Consider the following 25719-nt stretch of genomic DNA (forward strand, 5'->3'; position numbering starts at 1 on the left):
GCGAGCCAATGACTGTCGCGATCTGGGGCATGTGACAGGGGGCGGGTCCTTCGCCGGAAGGGTGAGGTGAGGCGAGCGGCCGGGTCGGGCGGTAGGTACTGTGGTGTTGCGCCGCCCGGCAGGGGCGACGGGGCGGGGGCGGGGGCGGGGGCGGGGGCGGGGGGCCGGAGGGCGAGCCCTCTCTCGGGGACGCCCCCTGCGTCCCCCCGTGATGCCCCTACCGCACTCCTCCCCGGACGCCCCCTCCTCAGTCCAGCCGCTCCCCGGACTTCAAGACGGGGGCGGAGTTGGCCCTGACAAGGCCGTGGGCAGCCGGGTGCTGGCGTGTGCTCTGGAGAGCGGCTCCCGCCCCGACCGCCGAGGGTCGGCGACGATAAACGTTACTGTTGGCGGGCGCGACGGGAGAGGCTGCGCCCACCTTCCCGGCCCTTCGTTCCACTGATGAAGCCGAGCCCTGCAGCCAGCCAGGCGTCCTCGGTGCCCCAGGCTCAGGGCGACCCCGGCCCCTTCCTTCCTGCGCAAGTGCTGCGCGGGCGCCCCGGCCTCCTCCGCACCCGGCTTCCAGGCGGCTCCCCGCGCGCAGGTCGAGTCGCAGCAGCTCGCTCCGGGTGTAGAGGCCGCCTTGTGGCCTTTGGATGGATAGTCGTGTTGGCGAGGGAAGAGGAGCGGCGGCGGTCCTGTGGGAAAGCTAATTTAATTAAGTGCATCTTAGACCGTTCTGATCCTTGCCTTACCGCAGTGCGTGGGCAGAGGCGGAGAACAGCCGGGGCTGCAGCCTCTGCCGCGCTGGTGGGGTCGGACCGTAGATCTCCAGAGCTCACGTGCTGTTGTTGCTCTTTTCCTAATTTCCACCAAAAAGGTTTTGTTGGTCTGATTTGGAACGTCAGCTTGAATTGTTGTATTTCAGCATCGGGGTTCACCTCCCCGAGGCCAGGGAGCGAGGACCCAGCCTTGCGCCCACACCCCGATTCCCAGCGCACAGTGGAGCCCAGCAAACATTTGCTGTTGAAACCCAGAGCCCTGAAGTACTAGGTGGTCATTTCGCGTGTCTGCGTTCCAGGTTTCTACATATGGATCAGAAACTTTCAGAGTTGGTGGAAGAGCTCACAACTTCAGGAGAGCCCCAAGTGAATCCCGAGAAAATGAAGGAGCTGAAGAAAATTTGCAAGTACGTCATAAGCGTTCACGTTTTAGGTGACGGCTGTCTCAGCAAGCCCGTGACAGCCCTGGGAGATTGTGGGACTCCCCCGGGGTCCACCCTCCCCTGCCTGTCCCCACGATCGACCCTCTGCCAGGAAAGAAGCAGCAAAGGGACACGCCCGGGACGTCTCCCCAGGGCCCTGCAGCGCCTGGTCGTGTTCTGGGTAGCGGTCCCAGGTGGGGCTGTGTGGTATGGGGGAGAACACAGCAGGGCTGTGGTTGGTGTCTGTTTACTCTCGTGTGTGTGTGTGTGTGTGTGTCCGTCCGTGTCCCTGAGCGCACGTGTGTGACTTATGGATTAGTTACTGTTGGAACAAAGGATGGGAGGAAGGTTAGAGGTCATAGCAGGCAGGCTCTGCAGGACCTGTTCTTCAGCACCACCCCTTCTTTTCTCCCACTGCCGAGGGCCTCTCAGATGCTGGGAACGTAAGCCGAGGAGATTTACTGATCATTCTTATCCTGTGTTTACAAAACAGGAGAACTTAAGTGATCGTGTTAGTGATTTATGTTTTGATAAAAAATAGTGTCTCAGATCAGGTTTTGTCGCACACCCCAGAATCCCCCCAAACAGCAGGGTGTGTGGAGGGGCGGGGATAGCCGGGAGGAGGAGCAACGAGGGGTCAGGGTGTGTGCCGGCCCCGCCAGGGCGGCTCCCAGAGGCCCACAGAGCTTTCTGGGGGTGCTGGGACGTGTGGTCTCCCCTTGGGGTGGGGTCTCTGCTACGCGAGTGCAGGGCCGGCAGATCTCTACCCGCGGGCCAGCCGGGCGGGGAGTCCTTCAGGCTCCGCAGGCGGTCAAGTCTGCTATGGGCACTGGGCTGTGGACGGGCGGTCAGCCGCTGAATGAATGAATGAGCCTGGCTGGGTCCCAATAAAACTGGGCACCCACGCTGAATCTCACACATCAGGAAGTGTTACTCTTTTGACTTGTCTTAACCAATAAAAGGAAAAACTGTTCTTGGCTTGTGGGCTATGCAGAAATAGACAGGGGCTGGGTTTGGCCCACGGGCAGTAGTTTGTCCACTTTGCTCTGGAGGAAGGGCAGAGGGCTGTGGGAGGGCCCGCGTCCCTGCCACCTGTGGGTGCGTCAGGCGCCTGCTGAGGATGGCTGTGTCCTCAGGTCTTCAGAGGAGCAGCTTGGCCACACCTACCACCTGCTGATGGCCCAGCTGAGCCAGGAGCACGCCGAGGCCCGCCTCTCCGCTTTCCAGGTCCTGGACCAGCTCTTTGCCAGGTCTCACCATTTCAGGATGCTAGTCGTTTCCAACTTCCAGGAGTTCCTGGAGCTCACACTGGGCACCGACCATGAGCGGCCCCTGCCTCCCCCCAGGGAGGTGGCACAGAAGCTGAGGCAGGCCGCCACCCGGGCCATCCGCGGCTGGAATGAGAAGTATGGCACAGCCTATAAGAAGCTGGCCCTGGGCTTCCACTTCTTAATGCACAACAAACAGGTAGGCAGGCCCCAAGCTGCACTGCCCCTCCTCGCGGGGAGCCCTCCCTGGCCCCCGGGGGTACTGAAAGGGGCGGGCCTCAGGGGCTCCCAAGACAGGAGGAGCAGCTTTGGGGGAAGAGCCGCAGCTCGTCCCCACGTGTAGGTGGTGCTGAGCCTTTGGACCTGGTTTCTAGGAAAGAAGAAAAGGAGGAGGGAGATTGAGCTGTTCAGACGTAGCCCTTTTCTGTGCTGGGCTCTGCGCTTGGGCTGTCCCCTGCTTTCACTGTGAGTTGCTGCCTGGGCTGCCACAGGCTCTGGCCGGCCCGGCTGGGTGGTACCTACGAGTACCGGTAGTGCCAGCCTCTCCCGTGCCCATGCTCCCGGCCTGTGGCTGCTGCCTTTCCTGCCGCTCCCTAGGGGTCCACTCGAGCATTGTTCTCAGGTCCCTCGGTCCAGCCAGCAGCCTTCCTTCCCACTAATTGGAGCGAGCTTGCTGCCTGCCTGCCTGCAGCACGCGTGGGGCTGCAAGTCTTTTACGTCTTATTTTACTAGGAGACACCGCTGGCTGTGTTCTTCCCGGGGGTTAAGTATCGCAGCTGAGCGTGTCGCTGTGTGTGTTAAAAGAGCGCATGTGAACTTGAGATCCGTAGAGCTCATGGCTGTAGCTGGCGCGGCTGCGTCTTCCCTAACGCCAGTTTTTTTTTAATTTAGTTATTTTATTTATCTTTGGTTGTGTTGGGTCTTCGTTGTTGTGCGCGGGCTTTTCTCTAGTTGCGGTGACGGGGGCTACTCTTCGTTGCGGTGCGTGGGCTTCTCTTGCTGTGGAGCACGGGCTCTAGGCTTGCAGGCTTCAGTAGTTGTAGCACGCGTGCTCAGTGGTTGTGGCCTCACGAGTTCTAGAGCACAGGCTCAGTAGTTGTGACGCACAGGCTTAGTTACTCTGCGGCATGTGGGATCCTCCCAGACCAGGGCTTGAACCCGTGTGCCCTGCATTGGCAGGCGGATTCTTAATCTCTGCGCCACCAGGGAAGTCCCCTTAGGGCCGTTTTTTATTCTTGTTTTACTTGGGTTCATCACGGGCAGATCTGATCTTTACCTCAACTTCTCAGGTAGATTTCCAAGATGTGGACGCTAGGACTCTGGCAGAGAGAAAGCGAGCAGATGAGAAACAGAAGCGCTTGGATAGAATCTACAAGGAGAGGTCTGAGCAGGCTGTGCGGGAGATGGAAGGTGAGCTGTGGGGACCGGGGGTGCCCCCGTGCCCACCCGCTGCACCTTCCCAGGAGGTCTCGGGTCTCCGCCTAGCTCTCTGTTCTCCCGTCCCAGGGCCTGGTCCCCGACAGGGTGGGGGGGTGGGTGGAGGCAAGTGGGCAGGCTGGCTGGGCGGAGCTGGCTCAGGTTGAAGGCTGGGGGAGGCACTCAGCGACAGACCCTAGCCTTCCCCTCTGGAGGCCGGGCAGCAGGAGGCACCCTGCAGGCCATCCACGCCTCCCCCGCGGCCCCGGCGGCTGTGCTTGAGACGTGTACCCTGCGGTGGTCTGCGCACCCCATGCGTTTGACGCTCCCCTACCCGCCAGCTGTGGTCTTGCCGGCCTTCTCCCCAGATCTCCTTCATTGGCCAGCCCTTCCCGTGAAGGGCAGCCAGGGTGGGAGCACCTGGGCAGGAGGCCTGGCCTCAGGACAGCCGCAGAGCAGGGAGAGGTGGTCGGCCCCGGGGGAGATGCCGGGAGGGTGGGGGGCGGCCAGAGTGGGACGGTAGCGGTGTGCCCCCTCGGCTGGCTGCTGTCTTCCAGAAGTACTGGCCACAGAGGCTCTCGCTGGGTGTCCATAGACGCCGCCAGGCGCCGTCGCAGCATGAGTCAGGGCTGAGGGTGGTACCCGGGACGTCCTGAAGTATGGCCTTGCCGCGGCCGGCCGGGTGGTCTCTGGAGCAGGGCGCCTGTCTGCCCCTGTGGAGGAAGTGGGGGGCGGGGCGGGCAGCTGGCTGCATCCCCACCCTCGACGGCGAAGTCCTGATGGGACCCAGCGAGCCCCGTCTCGTCCTCCCAGAAATGTCTGGGGAGATCCGGAGCTGCCTCATGGAGCTGGAGAGCTGCTTCCGACTGCTGGTGCCCTTTGACCTTGACCCGACCCCGGGGGCTGCCTTGCCCGCCACGGCCGAGGAGGGTGGCAGGGACGAGGAGCAGCCCTGCTGCAGCAAGACTCTGGCCACCTGCGCCCGCTGCCCGGGAGCCGCGGGGGCGGAGGGGCTGCCCTCGGAGGACAGCGACCCAGAGGGGTTTGTGCGGCACCACGGCCTGGGCTCCCGCGAGTACACGCTCGAGGTGGAGTTCTCCTCAGGTACGGGCTGCGCTCACGCCCGGCCGCCTTGGCCACAGCCCCGGCGCGTCCCAGAGCTTGGGCTTCTCAAGCTGTGGGGTCAGGGGTGACTCAGGCTTGTGGGTCCTGTGGCCCCCACCCCGCGGCCCTCATTGCGACACGCAGGCCCGACGGTGAGGGTGGGCCTGACGCGCCAGTGATGGGGCGCCTCTGCAGAGGGGTCGGAGGGTGGCTGGGAGAAAGAAGTCATTGAGAAACAGCTTGTCACCACGTTTGTGACAACACAGGTGGTGACAGGCTGGCCTCACGTGGCTCCTGCTTTCCAGCCACCGGTGGGGCAGGGGCACTGACCCCCTGTCCGACCCCATGTGGCCCAGGCCCCTCGGGCGGAGCTGGAGGATAGCCGGGCTGCAGGAAGAGCCCTGCAAGCCCCAAGGAACCGACGCCCTCTGGCCGGGGCCATGGAGGCAGGGGCGTGCTGGAGGTTGGGGTGCCTGGCTGAGGCTTGTAGGCGTGGCAGAGCTCAGAGGGAGGACCCTGGGGCCCAGGGGCGGGTGCGGCCTCCATCCTGCGAGTAGTGCGGGGAGGGGTGTCCCGACCGCCTGGCGCGGAGGGAGGCGTTGGGGTCAGGCTGAATCCATCGTGGCCGAGATCACAAGGCAGTGAGTCTCCTTAGGGAGTCAGGTTTGGGGTCCCGGGTGATGCGTGGCTGGGGCAGGGTGGGTGGCAGTGCAGGTGGCCCGTCTGGGGTGCCCAGTGACCTGCCCGGACGGTGGTCCCTCTGATGACCCATGTGCTTGCTGCAGACAGCCTGAAGGTGCATAAGGACGAGGACAACTTGGTTATCATCCACGTGGTCCGGGACACGCTCAGGCTCATCCAGAACAAGTTCCTGCCGGCCGTGTGCTCCTGGGTCCAGGTGGGCCAGGCGTGTGGGCAGAGGGTGCCAGGGTGACCCCAGGGGAGGGAGGGAGGGTGCCTGGCCTGCTGAGTGATTCCCCGTCCTCGCAGCTGTTCACCCGCGCAGGGTTGCACGGCGGGCACTTGGAGGGTGCTATCGACCTGAAGGCCGAGCTGGAAACTGCCCTGAGGCGATCTCGGGAGCTGGACGTCATGCCCGAGGAGGGCTGCAGGAGGGAGGTGAGTGCCGCCGGCCCGTCCACCCGTGAGGATAGCCAGGGGACCTTCCTCTGATACCAGCTCGGCCTCCTAAGCAAGCAAGCATCCCTGGGGCCCCAGCGTTGTTCCTTCTCTTCCTCTCTGGGAACCGACTTCCTGGAGCGGGAGCCCTGGACTGAGCACCAGAGGCCACAGCCAGGCCTTTGCCACACGTGGAGGGACTGGGACCGGGTCTTGGCAGAAGGGCGAGGGAGGTGGGCTGGGCAGCGGGCCGAAGGCTCTAGTTGGGGAGGGGACTCCCAGGGCCCAGGCAGGGATGTGCGGGAGGCGGTCTCGCTGAGACTAGGCTGCCGCCCTGCCCGAACACCTAGTAGGCCCCTTCCCGTGAACTCGGTAGCAACTTCCAGCCTCGGGTGTTTCTCCCGTCTGTGCACTGGAGCCGAGGGTGGCTGCAGGACCCGGAAAACCAGGATGTCTCTTACGTAGAGAGCAGTGTCCCAGCCTAGGGCAGCCAAGTGGGGTGGATGTGGGGACTGGTGCCCGGTTTTGGGAGGGTGCTCAAGGCCCGCCATCTGCTGGGCATATGGCGCCACCTCCCAGGTGCCACGTGGTTCGGGAGCGGGGAGCTGATCTTCGATGGCTGTGTCCCCAGCAAGGCTTGTGGGGCGGGGTCAGGTGTGTGGCCCTGGTCCAGGGGCCCTAGGGACTGGGCAGGGGTAAAACCACCTGCTTCCGGACACCAGGCCCCCGTGTGGTGACCCCGAGCCTCAGAGGTGGTGGCGTCCAGGCCCCCTCCCGTAGGCTTGCACCAGGAGCTGGACCTTCGTGCCTGAAAGGGACCAAGAGAGCTGGGTCCTCTGAGGGTGTCCCAGGGGGCCGTGGGGGGTGGGCAGGGAGCCGCTACAGCTGGAGGGTGTGGGGGGGGGGAGGTGACAGCCACAGCTGGACGTCGTCAGCGGTCAGAGCCAAGAAGCCTCTGGTCAGAACCAACGAGAAAACAGGCAGCAGAGTGCACTGCACCCCAGGGGCACCCAGAGCCCGAACCCCACAGGGTTGAGCCGTGGCACCTGAAGGGGGAGGGAACGGGCAGGGGCAGGTCCCTCTCCCATTTCCTGAGGAAGCCCTGGGGTAGGGAGAGTGCTGTTCCTTGCTGAGGAAAAGGTCAAGTTTGAAGCCCCTCAGACTTAGAGGGGAGAGGGACCAGCACCCTGGGCCTTGGTGCCTCGTCCTTGCCCCCAGGGGCCCGCGGGGATGGGCCCTGCGAGAGTTTCTGAGAGTTTCCGAGCCGAGGGCCGTCGTCTGCCCTCCTCTTTGCGGGTGTGCAGCCCCCGGGGACCGGCAGAGGGCGATCTTGACCTTCTCCCGCGGCACGTGGGCATGAGGCCTGGTCGTCAGCTGGGGGCCTGGCCCTGCTTCCGTGGCCGCTAGGGCTTTACTCGGTGCATAACTGAACAGGAAATAAGTTCTGTGAATTTTGACCGAGATACTTGTTTCACAATGAGAAAGGGTGCTTTCTGGGCCTGGGGGAGGAATTCGTCTGGTCTGTGCATCCTCTCAGGTCTGGGGGGGGCGTGTTTCTGAGCCTCAGCGGACTCCCGGCGCGGCATCAGTGTGGAAGGCCGGGCCGAGAGCAGTGAGGGGTGTGGGGATCAGGGGTTGACACCGTGTGCCCCCTTCACAGGCACGTGAGGCCGGCCTATCTTGCTCGAAGGCCGCCTTTCCCTCACTGTGTCTGGCGGGGCTGGGGCAGCTCCCCCCTCTTCCGAGCAGCAGGCGCCCTGAAGCAGCCAGGGCTTTGGGGGAGAGCCTCAAGGAGAGACCAGGCAGCACAATCTGGTCCCTCCAGGTCTGGGGCCAGCATGCACTGCCCGGGCCGGCAAGACTCGGAGCCCTGAACTGGTAGCAGAACCTTCTGGATGTCTTGACACGGCTCCCTTGAGGGCCACTAGGTGAGGCCAGCTACTGGGAGCGAGCCCTGAGCGGCCCACTGGGTCTGGTTCCAGCTTGAACATCAACGCATCCTTGACGGTGGCCGGGCAGCCCCAAAGCCCGGGAGGCACGTGATGACACGGTCAGGTCAGAGGGCACAGGCTGGGGTGGCCAGGGTCTGTCGGGGTGGGTGCGTGGTCGGCTGTGGCAGTGGCGCTGCCTTGTCAGGCTCCTGCAGGAGTTGATTCCAAAGGCCCTGAATCCTTGGAGAGCGTGCTCGCTGGTTCACTAGCAGTGGCGGCGGGCCTGCTGATGGAGTGATTGGGGCTCGGCCGCTGAGTGGCAGCGCCCCGCTCGCTCGGGCAGCCTGCTTCCCAGAATAGACGCGGCTGCAGTATCTGCACATCTGCGCCCTCTCCATGCGACCTAGCGGTGATTAGAATTACGGACCAGTGTTTCTCGCTCGTTTTCACATAGAATGTCTGGGGCCTAAATCCTTTGCCTGGTGTTTCCCCATTTAGCATGAGCTGAGCTGGGAGCGTGTGGTTAAATATTTGAGAATTTTAACAAATGTGGAAGAGACCGAAGCTGATGTGAAGGTCGTGCTGGAGCTTAGACGATGGTTTCGGCCTTGGAAAGTGTGGGTCGTGCAGGGGCTTCTCCTGGGCAGCCTGACTGCAGCCAGGCCAAGGGCCTTTTTTTCAGATTTCCTGTTTCAGTCTGTGTGTTGCCGTATTGTTTTCCTTTTGATGTAGACGTTCTGTCTTTAAAGAATACTTAAGCCAGCTTAAATACGTTTAACCGTTTGTTTTATAGAGTGTCTGTCCCAGTTTCTTGTGGAAGCGGGCCGGGGATAAATCTTAACTAGATCAATATGGAGCATCGTTTGGTAGATTTAGTTTCCAGTTCTGCTGCTAGAGGAGAGGTCTAATAATCCGTGGCTGCTACGTCTGTTAAACTGATAAAAATCCTTCGAAAACTTTTAAATTGCCTGCTGTTTAACTATGTAGCTACGATCACCACTTAACTTTGTATTGTGTAATTAACAAAATATTAATCTTCCCCCCACCAGTAAGCCAGAGAAAAATAATTCCAAGCATCAGTCTGTTTAAGCTGTGGACAGTGTGGGTGTCTTCTCAGTTGTCGGGTTCCTCGCTTCCACGGCTGGAATGCCCACGCGGATGCTCTCGTTCTCACCCATTGGTGGTCTGAAGTGGCAGCCACAGGGTTTTAACTCAGACACACCCCCTCTCATTGCAAAAGTGGAGATCGCTCCTCTTAACTCTGGGTGAGGTTTTCTTCCTGTTTTGGTCGCCCAGGCAGGTGCGCGGGCCGCGGCCAGGCTGCTGTCACGGCTGTGCTGTGGCTGTGCTATGCGCTGGAGGCGTTTCTCTGCTGCCGGAGCTGAGTGCTGGCTTCCTGTAGGTGAAAAGGAAGGAGCAGGGAACAAGGGGAGTGAAATGTTGACCGCGTTGGGTGCCCCAGGGAAGCAGGGGAACTAAATCAGCCGGCAGTCAGGACCTTGTGTTCTGCAGGGCCAGTAAACAACCTTCCTGGTGACGCGCCCTCTCCATCACCACCGCCCTCTCCATCACCACTGCGCTGAAGGCTGCTGCGTGAGGGCTGGAGCCGGGGGAGGGGGCTGCACATGTTCTCACGAGGACTGGGACCAGGAGCGTGTTAGCTGCTGGCGGGGCTGGGGTCGGCCGTCTCCCCCCGCAGCCCCTGGGCCCTCCCTGCCCTGCAGCCCAGCCTCCCCAGCACCCTCCAGGGTGGCCGCTGTCTTCCACACACTTTTCACATGTGGTCCCGTTAATTCCAAAATCAGCCCTTTGAGGTCGATTCCATTTTCACCGTCCTCTTACAGATGGGAAGATTGAGTCTAGGCGTAGCCGCATGGGTCTTCTCACCAAGGCCGAGGCGGCACAGCAAGCACCTCGCTCTTTCTAGGAGGTCGCACTGAGGGAGGAGAGCGAGCATCAGGGCTGCGTCGGGGCTCTCGGGAGGAGAGCGCTGCTCATCTGGATGCAGAACAGACTCAGGCCACCTGGCCTCGGCTTGGAAATGGATGTCCAGGCGTTTGGTGGCCTCCTTGCGCACCCCCGGCAGGCTGGCCAGGGTGCCGGAGCAGCTCCCAGGGCTCGGCCGCATGGGAGCGGGTGAGAAAGGGACAGTCAGTCTGACTGTTGGCTCTCAGGCCCCTGTGCAGGAGGTGAGCACATGCTCCACGCCCCGTCTGCCTCCTGTTCGCGGGCCCGTGGTGGTCACCGCGCGTCCTCTGTCCTCTGAGGTGCATCCTGGCAGTGGAGATGCGCGTGAGATATTGGCCTGGCTGGGCAATTTGCACCGCGTCCAGGGAGGGCATTAGCATATAAATAGCGATGTGATGACGACCATCACAGCTGAGCACGTTTAATTTTTAGTTTATAAGATAGAATGGGGTTTTAAATGCGTTGCCATCAAGCCGCGGAGACAAATGCAGCTTGGAGCTCACTTGTCTGACGAGGCCTTACATCATTTTTTTTTTTTAAAAAAAGGGAAACAGACACACATGAAACTGAACAAAAGTGATTTCTTGGGTGAAAAGTAATGGAGATGGTGCCCCGAGTTAATTAGATCGCACAAAATTTATTTAATGGTCCAGCTATATCTCGGGCGTGCCTTGGGCGGGCAGACCTGGGAGGTGGCTCTTCTTGTCCTTCTCAAGTAATTAGCAGCCTGCTGCCCTACTTCTGTAAACAGATTACGTTGTATATCTTAGCTGTTTTTATTGCTTGTTTAATTATGATCGGGGAGCCTCATTTTTCTAAATCCTTTTAACTGTGGGCGAGAATCAATTTGTGTGAAACCAGAGGAAAGCCCAGGGCATCCTCCACACCTCCCTGCGGCCTTGGGAGGGTTCATTTTGGGGCCTGGCCCTCACCCAGACGGTTGACCGCAGGGCTCAGACCGCCTGCCCGGGCCTCCGAGGCCCTGGGACTTGACCTGTTAGGGAGGGTGGGCGCACCCCCCGGGGCGGCCTGGCATGGTCTCCTGGCCCCCAGACGAGGGCGGGCTGCTTTCTTAAGCATGTCTGGTAGTCTTTCTTCCCGATTGGGAAGCTCAGCTCCAGCAAACTGCTCTTGAGAACCACTGGTGAGTCTGGCCCCGTTTTGAAGGCCACCCACCCTCAACCGATTCCTCCCTAGGGCGTGACCTCCTCCTAGGATCCTCGGGCCTCTCCTCACCCCTCCTCTGCCCGTAGTGCCTCTACCAGCACCCAGTGTGGCGTCTGACCTGATCTGTGACCTTTAACCTTGAGGGGAGGTTGCCACCGCGACTGCCTGGGACCCCTGGGCTGGCCCCTCGAGCACAGGGGGATGCTTTCTCATGGGCCTCGGTGTCCCCAGCCATGTGCTTTTCGGAGGCCTGGAGAGGACTGTCCAGCCTGCGGGCAGGGGGTTTCCTTCCTCTGAACAGGCCCTTGGCCCCAGGTGTTCCGGCCACAGGGATTGTGCCTTGGGACATCTGCACTGCTGTTCTCCCGTGCGGGTAGTGTGCCCAGAGCCGGATGCAGAGGGTCCCGCTGTGTGCTCAGGACAGCAGAGCCCAGCCCAGCCCATATGAACTAGAACTCGAGAATGGGTTCATTCAAGCTTGAGTTCAGTATCAGCAGCGAAGCCCCTGCTTCCTTCTGCAGGGCCGTGGTTTGAGGGTCACCCCAGCTGCTAAGGGGTTTAGGACGTGAGCGTGGCAGCAATGGCCAAGGTAGCTCTCGTACGAGGGCCCCGGGGCCGCTCACGGCAAAGCTGTGCCCGAGGACCTGGCCGGGGGCCCTAAGGAGGCAGCTCTTGAGGGCCAGACGGTCTTCCTGGGTGCCATACAGCCTCATGGCCTCGTCAGTGAGAATTTAAGAACAGGGGGAGCCAGAGCTTAGTGTTTAATCATGGGGATAAACAACTTTAGTTGGGGAGAAAGAAGGTATAATTCCTAATAGTTAGCTAAGCAGCTAATTATTTTTTAGGAAATGAAAATTTAATAAAAGTCTCAGGTGAAATTCAAGGGTGTGAGCAATAAGCATAATATTTTATGAAAATGAGCCCCATATTTAAAGTCTGGCACTATGTGTTATGCATTGTAGCACCCGGTCCCCATCTACCTTTTAGAAAATTAAAACACATAAATTCTGTTTAGTGTTTGATACGCACTGCACTAGCCGGGACCGTAATGCCCTAAAACCTTGGGCTGCTTTCCACCTTTCATAAATTCCTGGGTAGATTCTATACAAAAATAATTTTCAGGTCCGCGGCTCATTGTTATTCAAACGTGATTGATCGTCGTCATTTGCTCAGCTCTGGAGTTAAGTGCCCCTGTCATTTCCAAAGAGTATAATTGGGACGTTTCACAGGTCAGCGGCGGAGACAGGCTTCCCTTTTGATCAGTGTTAGACCGATAACAAAAATTACAGTTTCCAGTGATTAATGTCTCCGTGCTTCCCATACGCACGCCGCGGGGTGTGCCCAAGCTCAGTGCATTTGCATCTGATTAGGCCTCGCGGGCAGCTCCTCCGTGGATTTCGGGTCCGCAGGGCGTGGGGCGTCCCCGGCCTGGCAGTGCCAAGGGCAGCTGCGGCCTGGCTGGCCTCCTGCCCTGGGGGTCGGCGGGCTGGGCCCTCCGTCCTTCTTCCGATGTGCCTGTGTGCCCTTGAGGCGTTGCTGTCGAGATGGGCTCTGGAGGGGAGGGCAAGTCTGATGAATACAACCATTGGTTGCTATCACCCCGGCAGCGGGCTACCTCTCTGGACGTTTCCTTCAGGTAGGCGTGGGGGCAGCAGCCCCTCCTGGCCTGAGAGGCTGGAAGCAGGCAGCGCCCCGCGAGTGTTTCAGGATGGCGCTGGCAGCGGGGCCGGGCTTCTGGGCGCCTTCCTGCCATGACCCTCTCAGGAAGGACAGGCCCCCACGCCCTGTCCTGGAGTGCGGGGGGGTCGTTGAGGATGGGTGAGGGAGAAGGGGAGCAGGAGGCTGCTCTGGCCTTGGAGGGGCTGTGCCTCCCGGTCTGAGCAGCATGGGCTGCCAACATGTCATTCATGCTGCACGTGGCCCCAGCACATTGGCACGTGTGCGAGGCCGTCGGTCGTCCTGCTTTTTGGAGGGCCCTCTGGTCCCCAAGAGGTGAGCCCTCTGTGCTCAGTGTCCCTGCCGCTCCTACCCATCTGGGCACTGCCCAGGAGGGGGTGGGGGCAGAGGCGGAGGGGACGGGTCTTGAAAAGAACGCCCTGGGTGGTTCTTGGGTCCCTGGCCAGAGCAGGCGGGGAGGTTGGCCTTGTCCAGAGGAAGCTTCCTCTTCGGTGGTTTTTTTTTTTTTTTGCAGTATGTGGGCCTCTCACTGCTGTGGCCTCTCCCGTTGCGGAGCACAGGCTCCGGATGCTCAGGCTCAGTGGCCATTGCTCACGGGCCTAGCCGCTCCCCAGCATCTTCCCGGACCAGGGCACGAACCCGTGTCCCCTGCATCGGCAGGCGGACGCTCAACCAGTGCGCCACCAGGGAAACCCCGGTGGTTTTTTAACAAGCCATCTTGAGGGTAGAGTATTCCAGAAGTGCTGTGGTCACACTGGCACCACTGGACGCCCAGGTGGGGAGCCAGCTCGGGGCAGGATGAGGTGCTTTGGCCTGGCTGGAGCTGGATGGAGGGCCGTCATCCAGGCCCTGGCTGTGCGGGTGAGACCTGCCGCTCGTGGGGGCTCTGTGGGCTGAAGCAGTGCCCATCCGTGCATCTCAGAGGGCCGGCCGGTGGAGGAGCACATGCGGCTCGTGTAGTTTAGGGACAGGAGCGGACCTCAAACACGGCCATCACGGTCAACAGTAAACCCTGACTTGGAGAAAGTCCACAGAAGCAGGACTGGGGTTGTCCGGGTCTCTGCCTGTGGTGTCCACTCACAGGTCTGGGGGTGTGTCCACAGGCGGCAGCCCCGGGGGACAGGGACGAGGACGAGGATGAGGACGACAAGGACTTTGTGGAGGTCCCGGAGAAGGAAGGGTATGAGGCCTGCATCCCTGAGCACCTGCATCCTGAGTATGGTGAGTGGCCAGGTTGGGGCCGGGAGGAGGTCCCGCTCAGGACGCTGCCCTTCAGGGCAGACCTCACGTCCGGCCTGGGGCCCGCCAAGCAGGGAGCTGGCCGTGGTAGGCACCCCGAGTCTGTGCCACCTGGTCCTGAGGTTCACTGGACCCCACCCGTCGACCCCGCGGAGCCACTTTCATTGAAAACCGTGTGACTCTCATTTCCTGATCGGGGCGCTCACTGGCCTGGGCCCCTCCCTGAGGCCCGGCCTGGGTTCCCGCGGTCCACTTGGTGGGCAGGCCCTGCTGCCAGTTCCTGTGGGTGCGGCCAGGCTGTCCACACACGGAGGCCTCCGACCCACCCCCACAGGCCCATGCTGACCCCCCCCCCCGCCCTGCAGCTTCAGTTCCCACCACAGTGAGGGGCAGCCCTGCTTGGGGTCACAGAAGTCTCAGCCGTCGGGAGTGAGTCCAGGGTTGGAAGGGCACCCTCAGAGCAGAGAGCACCTCCTGGGCTTGGGGGAGGGTGTTGGGGGCACGCGGTGTGGTTTCCACGGCGGTAGGGCCCTTTGGGCTGGGAGGGAGTTGGGGGGGGACGCCACTGCCTTGGTGGGTGGGGGGCAACCACCCCACATTCTCTGGGCTCCCTTGCTGCCCAGTCTCCGTTTCTCAGGGGCGTCACGGGTCAGGCGGTGTCCTCCTTCCCGTTGATGGAGTCGCAGCCTGATGTCTGGTCCAGGAGCAATGACACACCTTGAGAAGGCGTGCTACCCACGACCTGTCTTTCCCGTGTAGCATTCTTTTCTTTTCCAGAAAATTTCCAAAAGCCTCGTCTGCACAGGAGGCATCTCTTTTCCAGAGGAAGCTAATAAAACCAAGATCGCATGTGGGGTTGTGGCGAAGTGGACAAATTGATTTGAATCGGAGTGTGTGAGATGAGATGTGAATTTGTTAGTTTAGACGCTCAGGCAGTTGGAGTGTGAGGACATGACCCGTTAGGTGTGTCACACCAAGTTACCATACCAGCTTCACAGCTCTCCAGTGTTTGGGTCCTGCCGTCTGCGCCACGTGACCCTCCCTGGGTGCCTGAGGGTGCACCCTCCGCCCGCCTCCTGCCCTCCTGGCCCCCGCCCCGCCCTTGGTCCCGGCTGCGCTGACCTCACCGACCACGCCGACTGACCACGCCATCCCAGCAGTGGGGCTCCTCTGACCACTGGGCCACTCCCTGTGCTCTCTGTTCTGCCTCGTCCTCCAGGTGCCTGGCCCACCCCCCGCGAGGCCTCGTCCCACACCAGTGAGGCTGCCACGGGTGCTGAAGGCCCTGGGGTGCCATGACTGCCCTCCCAGGTCTCCCCGGGCTACCCCACCTCGAGGGAGCTCCAGCCCCGCCAAGAGGCTCCCAGGTCTCCAGGCACCACTGTGGGTGACCACCTCCAGGTGTCACCGACCCGACGTTTGTCTTCCCAGCGGGGCCGCAGGTGTGACAGAGCGGAGCTGAGCCATCCCCTGGTGGTTTGTGGGCCGGGCAGCCTGGGAGCCCTTGCACGACAGGACCTGCTGAACTCTGGGTCTGTCCTGCGGCAGTGGGGGACTGGGTGCCGTCCCCCCGTTCCCTGGAGGGGTCTGGGGCCTGGTCTGGAGCACAGAGTTTGGGGCCACGGGGCCCCTGCAGGAAGTGCTGGGCGCGCCAGTTCGTAACTGTAGTTGATAGTTCATCACTGGTTTTTCAGTTAAACTCAGGTGACTCTGCAGTAGATTCGGCCTGAATCCACAGCTGAGGAGACGGGTGCCCGTTTTCTTTCTCATTTCTTTCTCTGAATTTTCACTGAGGGGCTTTTATCTTCCCGTTAATCCTACGATTTCTGTCAGGACGTAATCTCTTTCTCAAATTTACATTTTAATTACAAGGCCAGCTGAACTAGGTAAAATCAATAGTGTCAGGCTCGCAGCCGAACTCCACGCGGAGCCCCCACCCCTCCATTTCCTGCCATCGATCCTGCCCGCCCCATCTGCTTTAGCGCTGCAGGCACGGAGGTGCCACTTGGTCAGTTTAAACCAGCCCAGGGGGTTTGGGCATTCTCATGACTCTTCCTCAGAGCCGCCGAGGGAGCACATTTGAACTGAGATCTGTGTTTGAGGCAGACGCCCCTGCGCGGGTGGGTGGGGCTGGCGGGGTTCGCCGTGACCTGCGACCTCTGGTCTCCCCGGACTCAGTGACTTTCTCCCCGAAAGCACAGCACCCGGGGCCGGGGGACACGTCTGCTTTTCGGACTTTTACCTTGAAAGTATGTCAGGGAGATTGATTTTCTACAGCAGTGTGAGAACGGTAGTGTTTTTTTAGTGCTCTGAGTGTTTACCCTGCTTCAACATGCTCACCCATCTTTTTAATGGTTTAAAACAACAAATCGATGAAAAATATATTTCATTCTTGTAACTCTTAGGAATTCTCGTATCGATCTTTGGGTTGTGATTGTAGCCACCTACATGAGTGCCACAGCGGCCACTTATCAGTCCCACCTCCCCGTGTGTGCGCATGCCCGTGTCGGGGTCTGCACCAGTTGGTAACGCTGCATTGTTGGCATCCCGAGTGGGGGGCATCTGGAAGGCTTTGTGAATGGATCCGGGATGTGTTGGTGATGGGGCCGGGTCCCCGCCGGCCTTCTGAGAGCACCCAGGTCTCAGAGCTCATGGTGCTGCCGGGTGACCAAGGTGGACCCTGCCACGCCAAGTGGCTCTGCCCCATGTCCTCCACTCTCAGCCACGGGCACCTGAGAAGCAGGGGTGGACCCTGTACTCTCAGGGCCGTGCACAAACTTGGAGGGCGTCTGGAGCAGGCAGGGCAGGCGTTTTTCGTGAAGGGCCTGGGGTAAACGTTTTCGGATTCGTGGGCAGTATGCGGCCTCTGTTGCAGCTACTCACCTGCTATCGTCTACAAAAGCACCAGACAGCATGCCGGCTGTGCCCGCGGGGAGGCCACGTGCAGACACCGGGAGGACTTGGCTGCAAGGTCTGCCCGCCCTGCTGCAGAGAGCCCGGAGCTGATGGTGGCCTGAGCCAGCCTTCCCAACCCGTCCTTTTCGCCTTTCTCCCCTCCCACCCCCTCCCACTTCCCCTTCCTCCCCCAGGAAGCACTTCCCCTGGCGTCCAGCTCTCAGTGCTGTGTCATTTCCTGTCTGGTTTCTCTCTCTAAGCGGGGGATGTTCTCGAGTCTGTGCACGTGGATGGAGGGATGGAGACGCCATCAGGAAGGCCAGGCTCGTGGCGTCGCGGGCAGCGCTTCGTGTCAATGTTGGTGCTGCTCTGCTCCCGTGGCGGGCGGCTCTTTGGCCCCTGGAGCTGCCTGCCTGGCTCTTGTCAGTTTTCCATGTGTCCTGGGAAGGACTTCTCAGACGTGAGGCCCCAGGGTCTGTCATAGAAGCCACGACCTACCTCACTGACCCTTCGTCCAACCCCCACTGGCCAGGGTCCGGCCGGCACTCCCAGGGCGCTCATGAGGCAGAGCCATTCACGTCTGTTAACACCTTCACACACTCTACTTACACAGCTTTTTGATGTAAAACCCAGTTTTTTTTGTGGTGACATTGGCTGAGCTTCCTTCTAGTTCCCTTTGGCACAGCGAGTGTCTTTTCATCCTTTTCTTTTAGTTTTAGTCTCTGTTAACCTTTTGTTTTAAGTGGTTCTCGCCAAAGTGGTAAATTGCTGATTGTTTTTAATTTCATCAGTGTGTCTTTTCGTTGACTTGAATCCATTGAGTTACTACTGTGTTCTCAGCTGGGGTTACCAGTTTGCTGCACATCTCTTTGCCAGCCTTCCTCTTTAGTTTGCTGTTGTTGCTACTGTTTTATTTTTTTCTTTTCCTACCTTTTATTTGCTGGGTAAACTTTTTTTCTGCTGGTTTTGAAAGTGTTCATCCAGTATAAATAAAACGATACGAGTATTTTCGCTTCTGATGGTGACGCCTGCTCGGGAGAGTTGCACTCACACTTCCCCTCGCCATGCACCTCCCAGCACGTCCCTGTCCCCACGTCCTGCACAAGATGGGGGACATGCTGGCTCCCGCTCGCTCAGGCCCCCCAACCCGGCACATTGGGTTGTCCAAGTACCAACTTACTTCTGACAGTTGCGGGTACTCAGGTTTCGGGGGAGGTGGGAGTGAATCTTACCAAGTCATTTCTTGGCCTTTTCTCTCCATGTCCCGCAAACCCTCCTGAACCTCCAGGTGGGGCTGTGTCCTTGACCTGCATGTTGAAACCTAGCGTAGCTGGGTATAAAATTCTGAGTTTGACTGTTGTTTCCGAGACCTTACACTCACTGTTGCCTGTGGGAGGCTTGTGGCTTCCGAAGGAAAGCTGCTCAGACCTTTCTATTCATCTCTCGCGTTCCTAAACGTCCTTGTAAGAGCCTTGCACGTTCTTCCTTTTGTCTCCTTCCTGATACTCAGTGAGCCCCTCGGTCTTGCTCTGATTCCAGGAAGATTGGGCTCTTTATTTCATCCACTCCAGTTATCTTTTCTCTTTCCGGGGTCCAGTAATGTGGAAGCTGATGCCTATGTGAATGCCCTTCACATCTCTGACCAGAGAGAGCTGCCCATGGGTGTGCAGCCACCCTCCTATCCTTCAGCACGGCCTGGACTCGTCCTCTCCTCCGCTTGCCCGCTGTCTTCGTCTTCCTGGCTCCCTCTTTGTGGGGCCCTGGTGGGTCTCCAGCTCCTCTTTCTTTCTCACCTTCCAAATATTTTGTTTCTTGTTCACTTCTTTCTTGGCAGTGGTTCCCTGTCTGGAGGAGAGTTTGGGGAGGGAGGCGCTGCCCTTGCTCTCGGGATGGAGTGCCTCTGAGGTCCTAACCCACACCCTGCCCCGTGCCTCCTGGGCAGCCCTTGGCCCAGGTGCCCAGCTGGGAGGGGCTGGCAGGGGTCAGGGACAGCCCGGGAATCGGCACAGGTGGGCCAGTGGGGCCCAGTAGTGTCAGAGAAGCTGCCCTCCCCCTGCCCTGGGGACCTGGGCACGGACCCTGGCCTGCAGAGGTGGCCTGGTGGCCTTGCCGGTGAGATGCTGGCATTGGGGCCTCATCTGGCTGGCGGGGCAGGTGCTGTGCTGATGGAGGGTTCGGCGCCCTCACACATGCTGTGCCGTCACTGTAGGATGGGGACACGGCGCCCTCCAGGGGTCTGTCCGGGGTCATGGGGATGGTGGTCAAGAGCAGATATGTCTCTGTCACAGGGCTGGAGAAAGACCCGGCCACGCTGGCCTCGCAGGCGAGGAAGAGGACGGGGAGCAGCGAGGAGGCCTGCGACCCCACCTCTGCGGCCGCCCAGCTGCATTGGCTCCAGCGCCACTTGCCCCCAGCCTCGCCCCCGAGCCCCAGGTGATGCCCAGACACCTGCCCCTGCCCAGGCAGCCCCGTGTGTGCACCCCTGGCCGGGCAAGCACCTGCCAACATCTGTACTGGGGCAGGGGCTGCAGGGGCCGGGGGTCCTCAGCACTGGTGTGTAGGCCAGGCCATGGGGGCGAGCCAAGGCTCGGGGGTTCAAGGGGGCAGGCGTCAGGACACCCCTGGGCCCAGCGTGAGGACCGCAAATCTGAGGCCAGCTCCCCGTATGGTCTTGGGATGGCCAGCCTTTTCGTAGGGCTTCAGGGGCTGCCCTGGGTTCCAGGCCCGAGGTGGCAATGGTTGCAGCCCAGGCGTGTGACCAGGAGCTCCGGGGCTTGTGGAGAGGCAGGTGGCTGAGGCCGGCTCCCGGCAGCACATCACTGAATCCTCCTCTGCTGTCTCCAGGGTGCCGCTGGGTCCAGAGGAGGCTGAGAAGCTGGCGGCAGAGCGGGCCCGGGCGCCTGTCGTGCCCTTCGGGGTGGACTTGTGCTACTGGGGCCGAGAGGAGCCGATGGCCGGGAAGATCCTCAAGTGAGTGCGGGCGTCCCATGGGTCCTGTGGGCCACCCAGCCTGCCCCCAGCCTGGGCGCAGGGGACACAGCCAACGCAGGGCCCAGCTCTGCCGCGCAGGCCCTCACACGTCCCACTGAGCGCAGCTCTCGGGCTCTCATAGGCATGGTGTCCGGGGTCGTACAGCCCTGCCCAGAGGCCTGTGGACCTTCTTTGAACCTCGTTACTCCCTGGGGGGATGTCCCCTGTTGTCCACCCTGATGGTTGGCCATCATGACAGACGGCATGAAGGCTTGTCTGCCTAGGACTGGGGTCCGGCCCAGCCCAGCCCACTGCTCCAGGCTCTCTGCCCAGGCCCTCGTCACGACCACCCTCTGGTCCTCTGACTCGGATCTCCGCGGGCCCGGCCTGGGGCTCCGCAGAGAGTTTCTGGGAAGCCGCCGCCCCCGTTGCTGCGCTGGACACTTTCTCTCCAGAGTGGACACGGGGGTGGGGGTGGGCGGATCTGTCCTCTGTTAACCTCCGTCAGGGAGCCCCTGCCCCGAGTCCAGACCAGGCTAGGGCGGCAGGCCACCGGGGTGGGGTGCCTGCTGGTGCCCCTGCCATGCTATGCGTCTCTGCTTGTCCTGGATGGGCTCACAGGCCCAGGGGTGGCCCCTGCTCAGCCGCCCAGGCCAGCCTTGCTGCGGGTGCTGCGGTGGCCACCGCATGACGGCGCTGAGCATCCAGTCCGTGTGCAGGTCCGACTCGGAGCACCGCTTCTGGAAGCCCCGCGAGGTGGACGCGGAAGTAGAGAGCGCCGCTGTCTCTGAGTCTCTCCGGAGCCGCCAAATCACCTTTGCGGGGCGATTTGAGCCTGTGCAGCACCGGTGCCGTGCCCCCCGGCCTGACGGCCGGCTCTGTGAGCGCCAAGACCGCCTGAAGGTGAGGAGGGTGGGGGGCTGGGCAGTGGGGTGGCCACCTCGGCCAGGCCAGGATGGGGCCGGAGGGGGCGCTGGGCTCCAGGCTGCTGGTGCCAGGACCTTCCCCTGGGTGGGTGGTCTGACATGCAGGCACAGGGCTGGGTTGCTCTGTCCTGGCCCCTGCGTCCCTCCCCACGTGTGTCTCCTGAGCGCGCTCTGTGCTGGGCTGGGGGTCCACGGAGGCGGCACTGTGCGCCAAGCAGGGCTTTGGCCAGACTGACACCAGATCTCCCTCCGCTGCCTGGCTCTGTCGCGGCTGCACCGGAGGGCGCCTCCTTTGAGGGGTGTGTGAGCAGAGGGTGGTGTGGGCTGGCCGTCCCCGAGAGCCGTGAAGGTAGGGATGGCCAGTGGCCCACTCCCGCCTCAGAATTGCTCTGTTCTCTGCCTCAGTGCCCTTTCCATGGGAAGATCATCCCAAGAGATGACACGGGACGGCCCCTCCATCCGGAGGACAGGGTCCGCGAGCAGAAGCAGCAGCTGCAGAGGGCGGCGGGGCGCCCAGGTAGGTCCGGGGGACAGGGTAGGGGCAGCCACGGTGTGGGGAGCACCCTGGACCCCGGCAACCTACAGGGTGACCCGTGGTTTCCACATGTGGTCGCCTGCCACCTCCCACTCAGTCATAACTCACAAGCGTGGCCGGGACACACTGTCCTCGGGGCTAGCAGGACCCTGAGCACCAGCCTGACCACATTTTCACACGGCTCCTGATGGGCGACGTGGATACACACTCACGGCCAGAAACCACCTTGTCCTCGTTTGTCTGGGTTCTGGGTTCTTAAACCTGTTTTTAAGCAAATGGAAAAACCGGGGCATGAAAAGTTAACTGGCTGAGCCCCGAGCTGCTTCCAGGACGCCAGCTGCCCCCCTCCGTCACCTGCTGTCTTGCAGAGCCATGCACGAGGGGCCGGGCAGGAGGGCTGTGGTGTGTGTGGTGTGCGATTTGCGTGCACGTGGACTGTGTGTGCGTGTGTGTGGGCAGAAGGTGAGGGTCCTGCCCGGTGGTCCCAGGCATCCTTGCTGAGCCTCTGAGCCTGGGGCGCTCTCTTGGGGTCCTACTCAGGGCCCCTGTTTCCCGGCCTGTAGGCCTATTTCATGCCAAACAGAGAGGGGCTTTCGTGCCAAAGCCACCGAGACGCTGTTCTCCGCCATTCAGGGAGCTCATCTCATCCTAGCACGTGAGCCGGTGCTGTGTTCTGGCACGAGCTGTGGGGTGGCGGCTGTCTGGCCCCCAGAGGGCCCTGAACAGCTGGGCAGGATGGTGACCCGCAGAAGCGGCATCCTTGGCAGGGCAGCACCCGGGCATGCTTGGGGTGGGGGTGGTGGGCCCACTGGGGCCGCCCTGACCCATGTCGACGTCCCGTGGTTTGTCAGATCTGGGCTGGGGTCTGGAGGCCGTCCCGCCTTGGGCCCCTTTTCTTAAAAGAAAGGCCAGGCCCACGGTGCAGAGCCCCCCGAGGCAGAAGGCGGCTGTGTCTGTAGGGGTGGTGCTAGTGTGGGTCTCAGCTGGGCCGTGTGTCCTCTTTAGCAGGGTTTTTCCCTTTGTCACGAGAGACAAATGTTAGATTTCGGCCTCACACCCAGGGTTGGCGCCTGGAGCCCTGGCGGGCGGCGGGGAGGGGCCCTGACCCATTAATCCGCGGGCGAGGCCTTCCCTGGTGGCCCACGCTCGGGAGCAAATTAAGTGCCTATTTTTGTGTCAGCCCTGAAGAGTATCAGGATCTGCAGCCCTCGGTGACTTGTTAACAACAGGTATCATGCCGGGGCCGTGGGCCAGCGCTGGCCAGTCAGATGTGAAATAGCATCTCTTTACTAACTACAGTATCGATCCCCGCCTCCCTCACACGCCGGGCAATTTTCTTTTCCCTGGCGTTAACCTCGGTGACAATGCGCGCGGAGCTCCAGGGCCCGTCAGCACGCAGGACGGCCCCGTGGCCCGGCTCTTATTGATTTTTTTCAAAGGCTTTTAAATTGCTCCTTCATTTTACTGGGATGCTCATTCCATCTCTACTGGGTGCCGGCGTTTTTCCGTTGTGTTTAAACAATTGCTCCATTCACCGGGTTCCTAAACTGTGACGCCTTCTCATTACTGGGAGATAAACTGTTTGGACAGTTTTCCTTAATCTTGGATTAATCGTTCCTGTATCTGGATTGTGCCACCCCGTATTCCTTCACTTCAAAAATCAACTTGGGGAGGCCTCGCTATCTGTCTGGGCGCGTGGCTTCTCCCCCCACTGGACGTGCCCTGCTTGCCACCCGGCCCCTCTGCTGCAGCTCCCCGTGGGGCTCTTGTTTGCATGGTGGGCGCCATCGGGGTTTGGGGTGTCCAGCCCCCTTCTGCCAGCCAGGGCCTGGGTCCGTAGGTCTGGGCACGTTGGGGGGCTGTGCTGTCACACTCCTGACCAGGGCGGCCTTCCCGAGCCAGCGGGCTAGATGGAGCCTGAATCTCAGGGACCTCCACGCGACCCAGCCCTGCCCCCGACACAGCAGAAGGAGACTGAGGTGGAAGTCGCTGCCAGGGCAGTGGTGCGTGGAGTTGGGACGCTGGCCCCTGACTCCAATGCCTGTGCCTGCTGCGTTGGGACCCCCTATTTAGACAGTTAACGCTTCCCGTCTTGGCAAACAGGCACACTGACCTGTCTCTGTTGCAGCCGGGTCTGGTGAGACCAGGCCTTGGGGCTGGGTGACGTTTGTTTCCCTGCGGAGCACCGTCTTCTGACCTGAAGGGGCTGGGTCGTGGCGGGAGGAGCAGGGCTGCGTGCGTGAACCCGACACCCTCATCGCTGGAGCCTGGAACCAAGTTATCTTTGGACTAGTAAAGAGGCCGTGGCCACCCTGCTGTGCACACCCTCTGGCCAGCAGACGGGTCCGGAGGCCGGCCACGCCTGGGTTCTGGCGGGGCACCGTCAGCCTGGAAGCCGAAGCAGCCTGCGCGTGGCACTGCCCCTGGCCGCCAGCCTCGGTTGCCTTCCTGCCTAAGGGGTCAGTGGAGGCACCCACCTTGGCCTACGGGGGCCTTGTGCCCACTCCTCGGGCAGCCGGTGGCCCTCCCTGCCCCCGTGTCAGGGAGGGCTCAGGGCTCAGGTGAGGTCGGCTCCGGGAGTTTTCTGCAGTGTCGGGTGTGTTTGCAGCTTGGCAGGACCCTGAGCTCATGAGGGACGTGGAGGCAGCCACTGGGGTGGATCTTGGCTCATCCAGGCCCCGTGGGAAGGGCAGGCGGCGGCGGTCCGGCCTCACCGACCTCAAGCGGCAGGCGGACACAGCGCGTGCACGCATCGCCAAGAAGGTCTTCGCCAAGTAAGAGCTCCTCGCGGGGTCCCACCCTCCGCCCCAGGCCCGGTGTTGCTGGCAGCGAGAGTGGAGAGGCCGCCAGCCTGCGCCCCCACCCCGCCGCTCTGGCGGCCAGAGGCGCTCCTCACGGTGCTGCCAGGTGCCCTAGAAGGCACAAGGGTGTCCGTGCCCAGGCCCCATGGGCGCCGTCCACCCCGGGCAGAGGAGGCGGCGCCAGGGCCCTGCCCGAGTCAGGTGAGCAGGAGGGTGGCTTCCTGAGCACCCCCGCGGAGCCCCCACAGCTCCTCGCCGCCAGCCTGCCTTGTGTGTCTGCATCCAGGGGAGGGCTTGGCCCCTGGGCTCCGGGCACAAGGCTGGCTCCCCGTGGCTCAGCCAGGGGTGATGGTGCCATGGGTGCTGGCGCCCGGAGGAGCGGGGACCGGGGGTGTCCTTCAAGGGGCCTGGAGCTGTGGCCAGAGCCTCTGTGATCTGTGAGGGAGGTCGTGCCTGACCCCTGGAGTGGTGGCCGTGTCTGGGCCTCCTCGCTGCCAGGCCCCAGCGGCTTCCTCCCAGGCACAGGCGCTACCTCATCACGGCAGCCAGGCTGGCCGCGAGACGCACGTTCCTCGCCGGACGTCGAGCTCTTTGCACAGTGGGGCAAAAGCAAGCTGGGCTGAGTGGATCTAGCGTGTCTTGACCGCCTCTGCCCACACGCTGCTTCCTGCCCGGTTGCTGGGCAGGCTGCACCCTCGTTCTGGGGTGCACCCTGGTGCTGGCAGGATTGGGGATCCTGGGGGCTGCCTTCAGGGCTCAGGGAGCGATGGGAGAGATGCCAGGACACGGCCAAGGCCACGTTTGGGGGCAGCGCCACTCACTGTGGCGTCCGGCTCTGGACGGGGAAGCTCTGGCTATTTCCGAGCTGTGTTGCCCGTCCGTAGGGAGCGGACGGGCAGCCGGCCCAGGACCCATGCCTGAGCCCAGCCAGGCTGCAGTGAGCAGCCCGGAGCCCTGGCCGGTGCCTCCCTGATCACATCTCGCTGTGCTTTCCCTGCAGGGCCGCTGTGCAGAGGGTGGTCACAGCCATGAACCAGATGGACCAGAAGAAGCATGAGAAGTTTGCAAACCAGTTTAACTACGCGCTGAATTAGAGCGCCAGGCCGGGTTCACTCTGGTCGTCAGCTCCTCTTCTTCTGCTGATGAGCTAGGATGGGAAGGCAGACCCAGGTCTGGGCTGTAACAACAGCCACAATTATATTGTGTATTTAACGTGAAGAAATGGTGCACTTTCTCCTTAAAGTGCCCCAGAGGTGTGGACTCTCCCCTGCTGCGGGGGACCACGGCCATCGCTTACGGGTCTGACTGCCCAGTAGCCCGGGGTGAACTCGGGCAGCCGTGTCCACAGGTGGGTGTCTTGTACAGCCTGTGCCCTTTGTGGCGTGATTCAGGGTCGCTCAACATCCAGGACGAGTGTGCAGCCTCCAGCCCTGCTCCCCAGCCTTCTCCTCCTCGGAGGAAAACCCACATTTCACGTTGACACGAAGGGGAGCCAGCTGTTTGCTCTTGGTGTTTCCAGC

The 25719-nt window shown here is 61.5% G+C and overlaps 1 protein-coding gene across 3 annotated transcripts; it reads left to right on the top strand.

Annotated features, from left to right (window-relative positions):
* On the top strand, nt 1-25421 carry UVSSA (UV stimulated scaffold protein A). Of its 3 annotated transcripts, none has more exons than XM_082611060.1 (14): nt 1-66; nt 1061-1168; nt 2320-2650; nt 3741-3861; nt 4681-4971; nt 5757-5869; nt 5962-6090; nt 13937-14054; nt 19256-19400; nt 19812-19937; nt 20657-20840; nt 21269-21380; nt 24007-24172; nt 25200-25421. In XM_082611060.1, the coding sequence occupies exons 2-14, from the start codon at nt 1071-1073 to the stop codon at nt 25291-25293; spliced, it is 2028 nt and encodes a 675-aa protein (XP_082467186.1). In that variant the 5' UTR covers nt 1-66; nt 1061-1070; the 3' UTR covers nt 25294-25421. The 3 variants fall into 3 exon arrangements, with proteins under 3 accessions (XP_082467186.1, XP_082467185.1, XP_082467187.1); XM_082611059.1 differs by having other exon boundaries at nt 45-91; XM_082611061.1 differs by lacking the exon at nt 1-66 and adding an exon at nt 395-583.
* The last annotated feature ends 298 nt before the right edge of the window (nt 25422-25719 follow it).

Source organism: Mesoplodon mirus (genome assembly GCF_964341445.2).
Source record: "Mesoplodon mirus genome assembly, chromosome: 2".
Classification (NCBI taxonomy): domain Eukaryota; kingdom Metazoa; phylum Chordata; class Mammalia; order Artiodactyla; family Ziphiidae; genus Mesoplodon; species Mesoplodon mirus.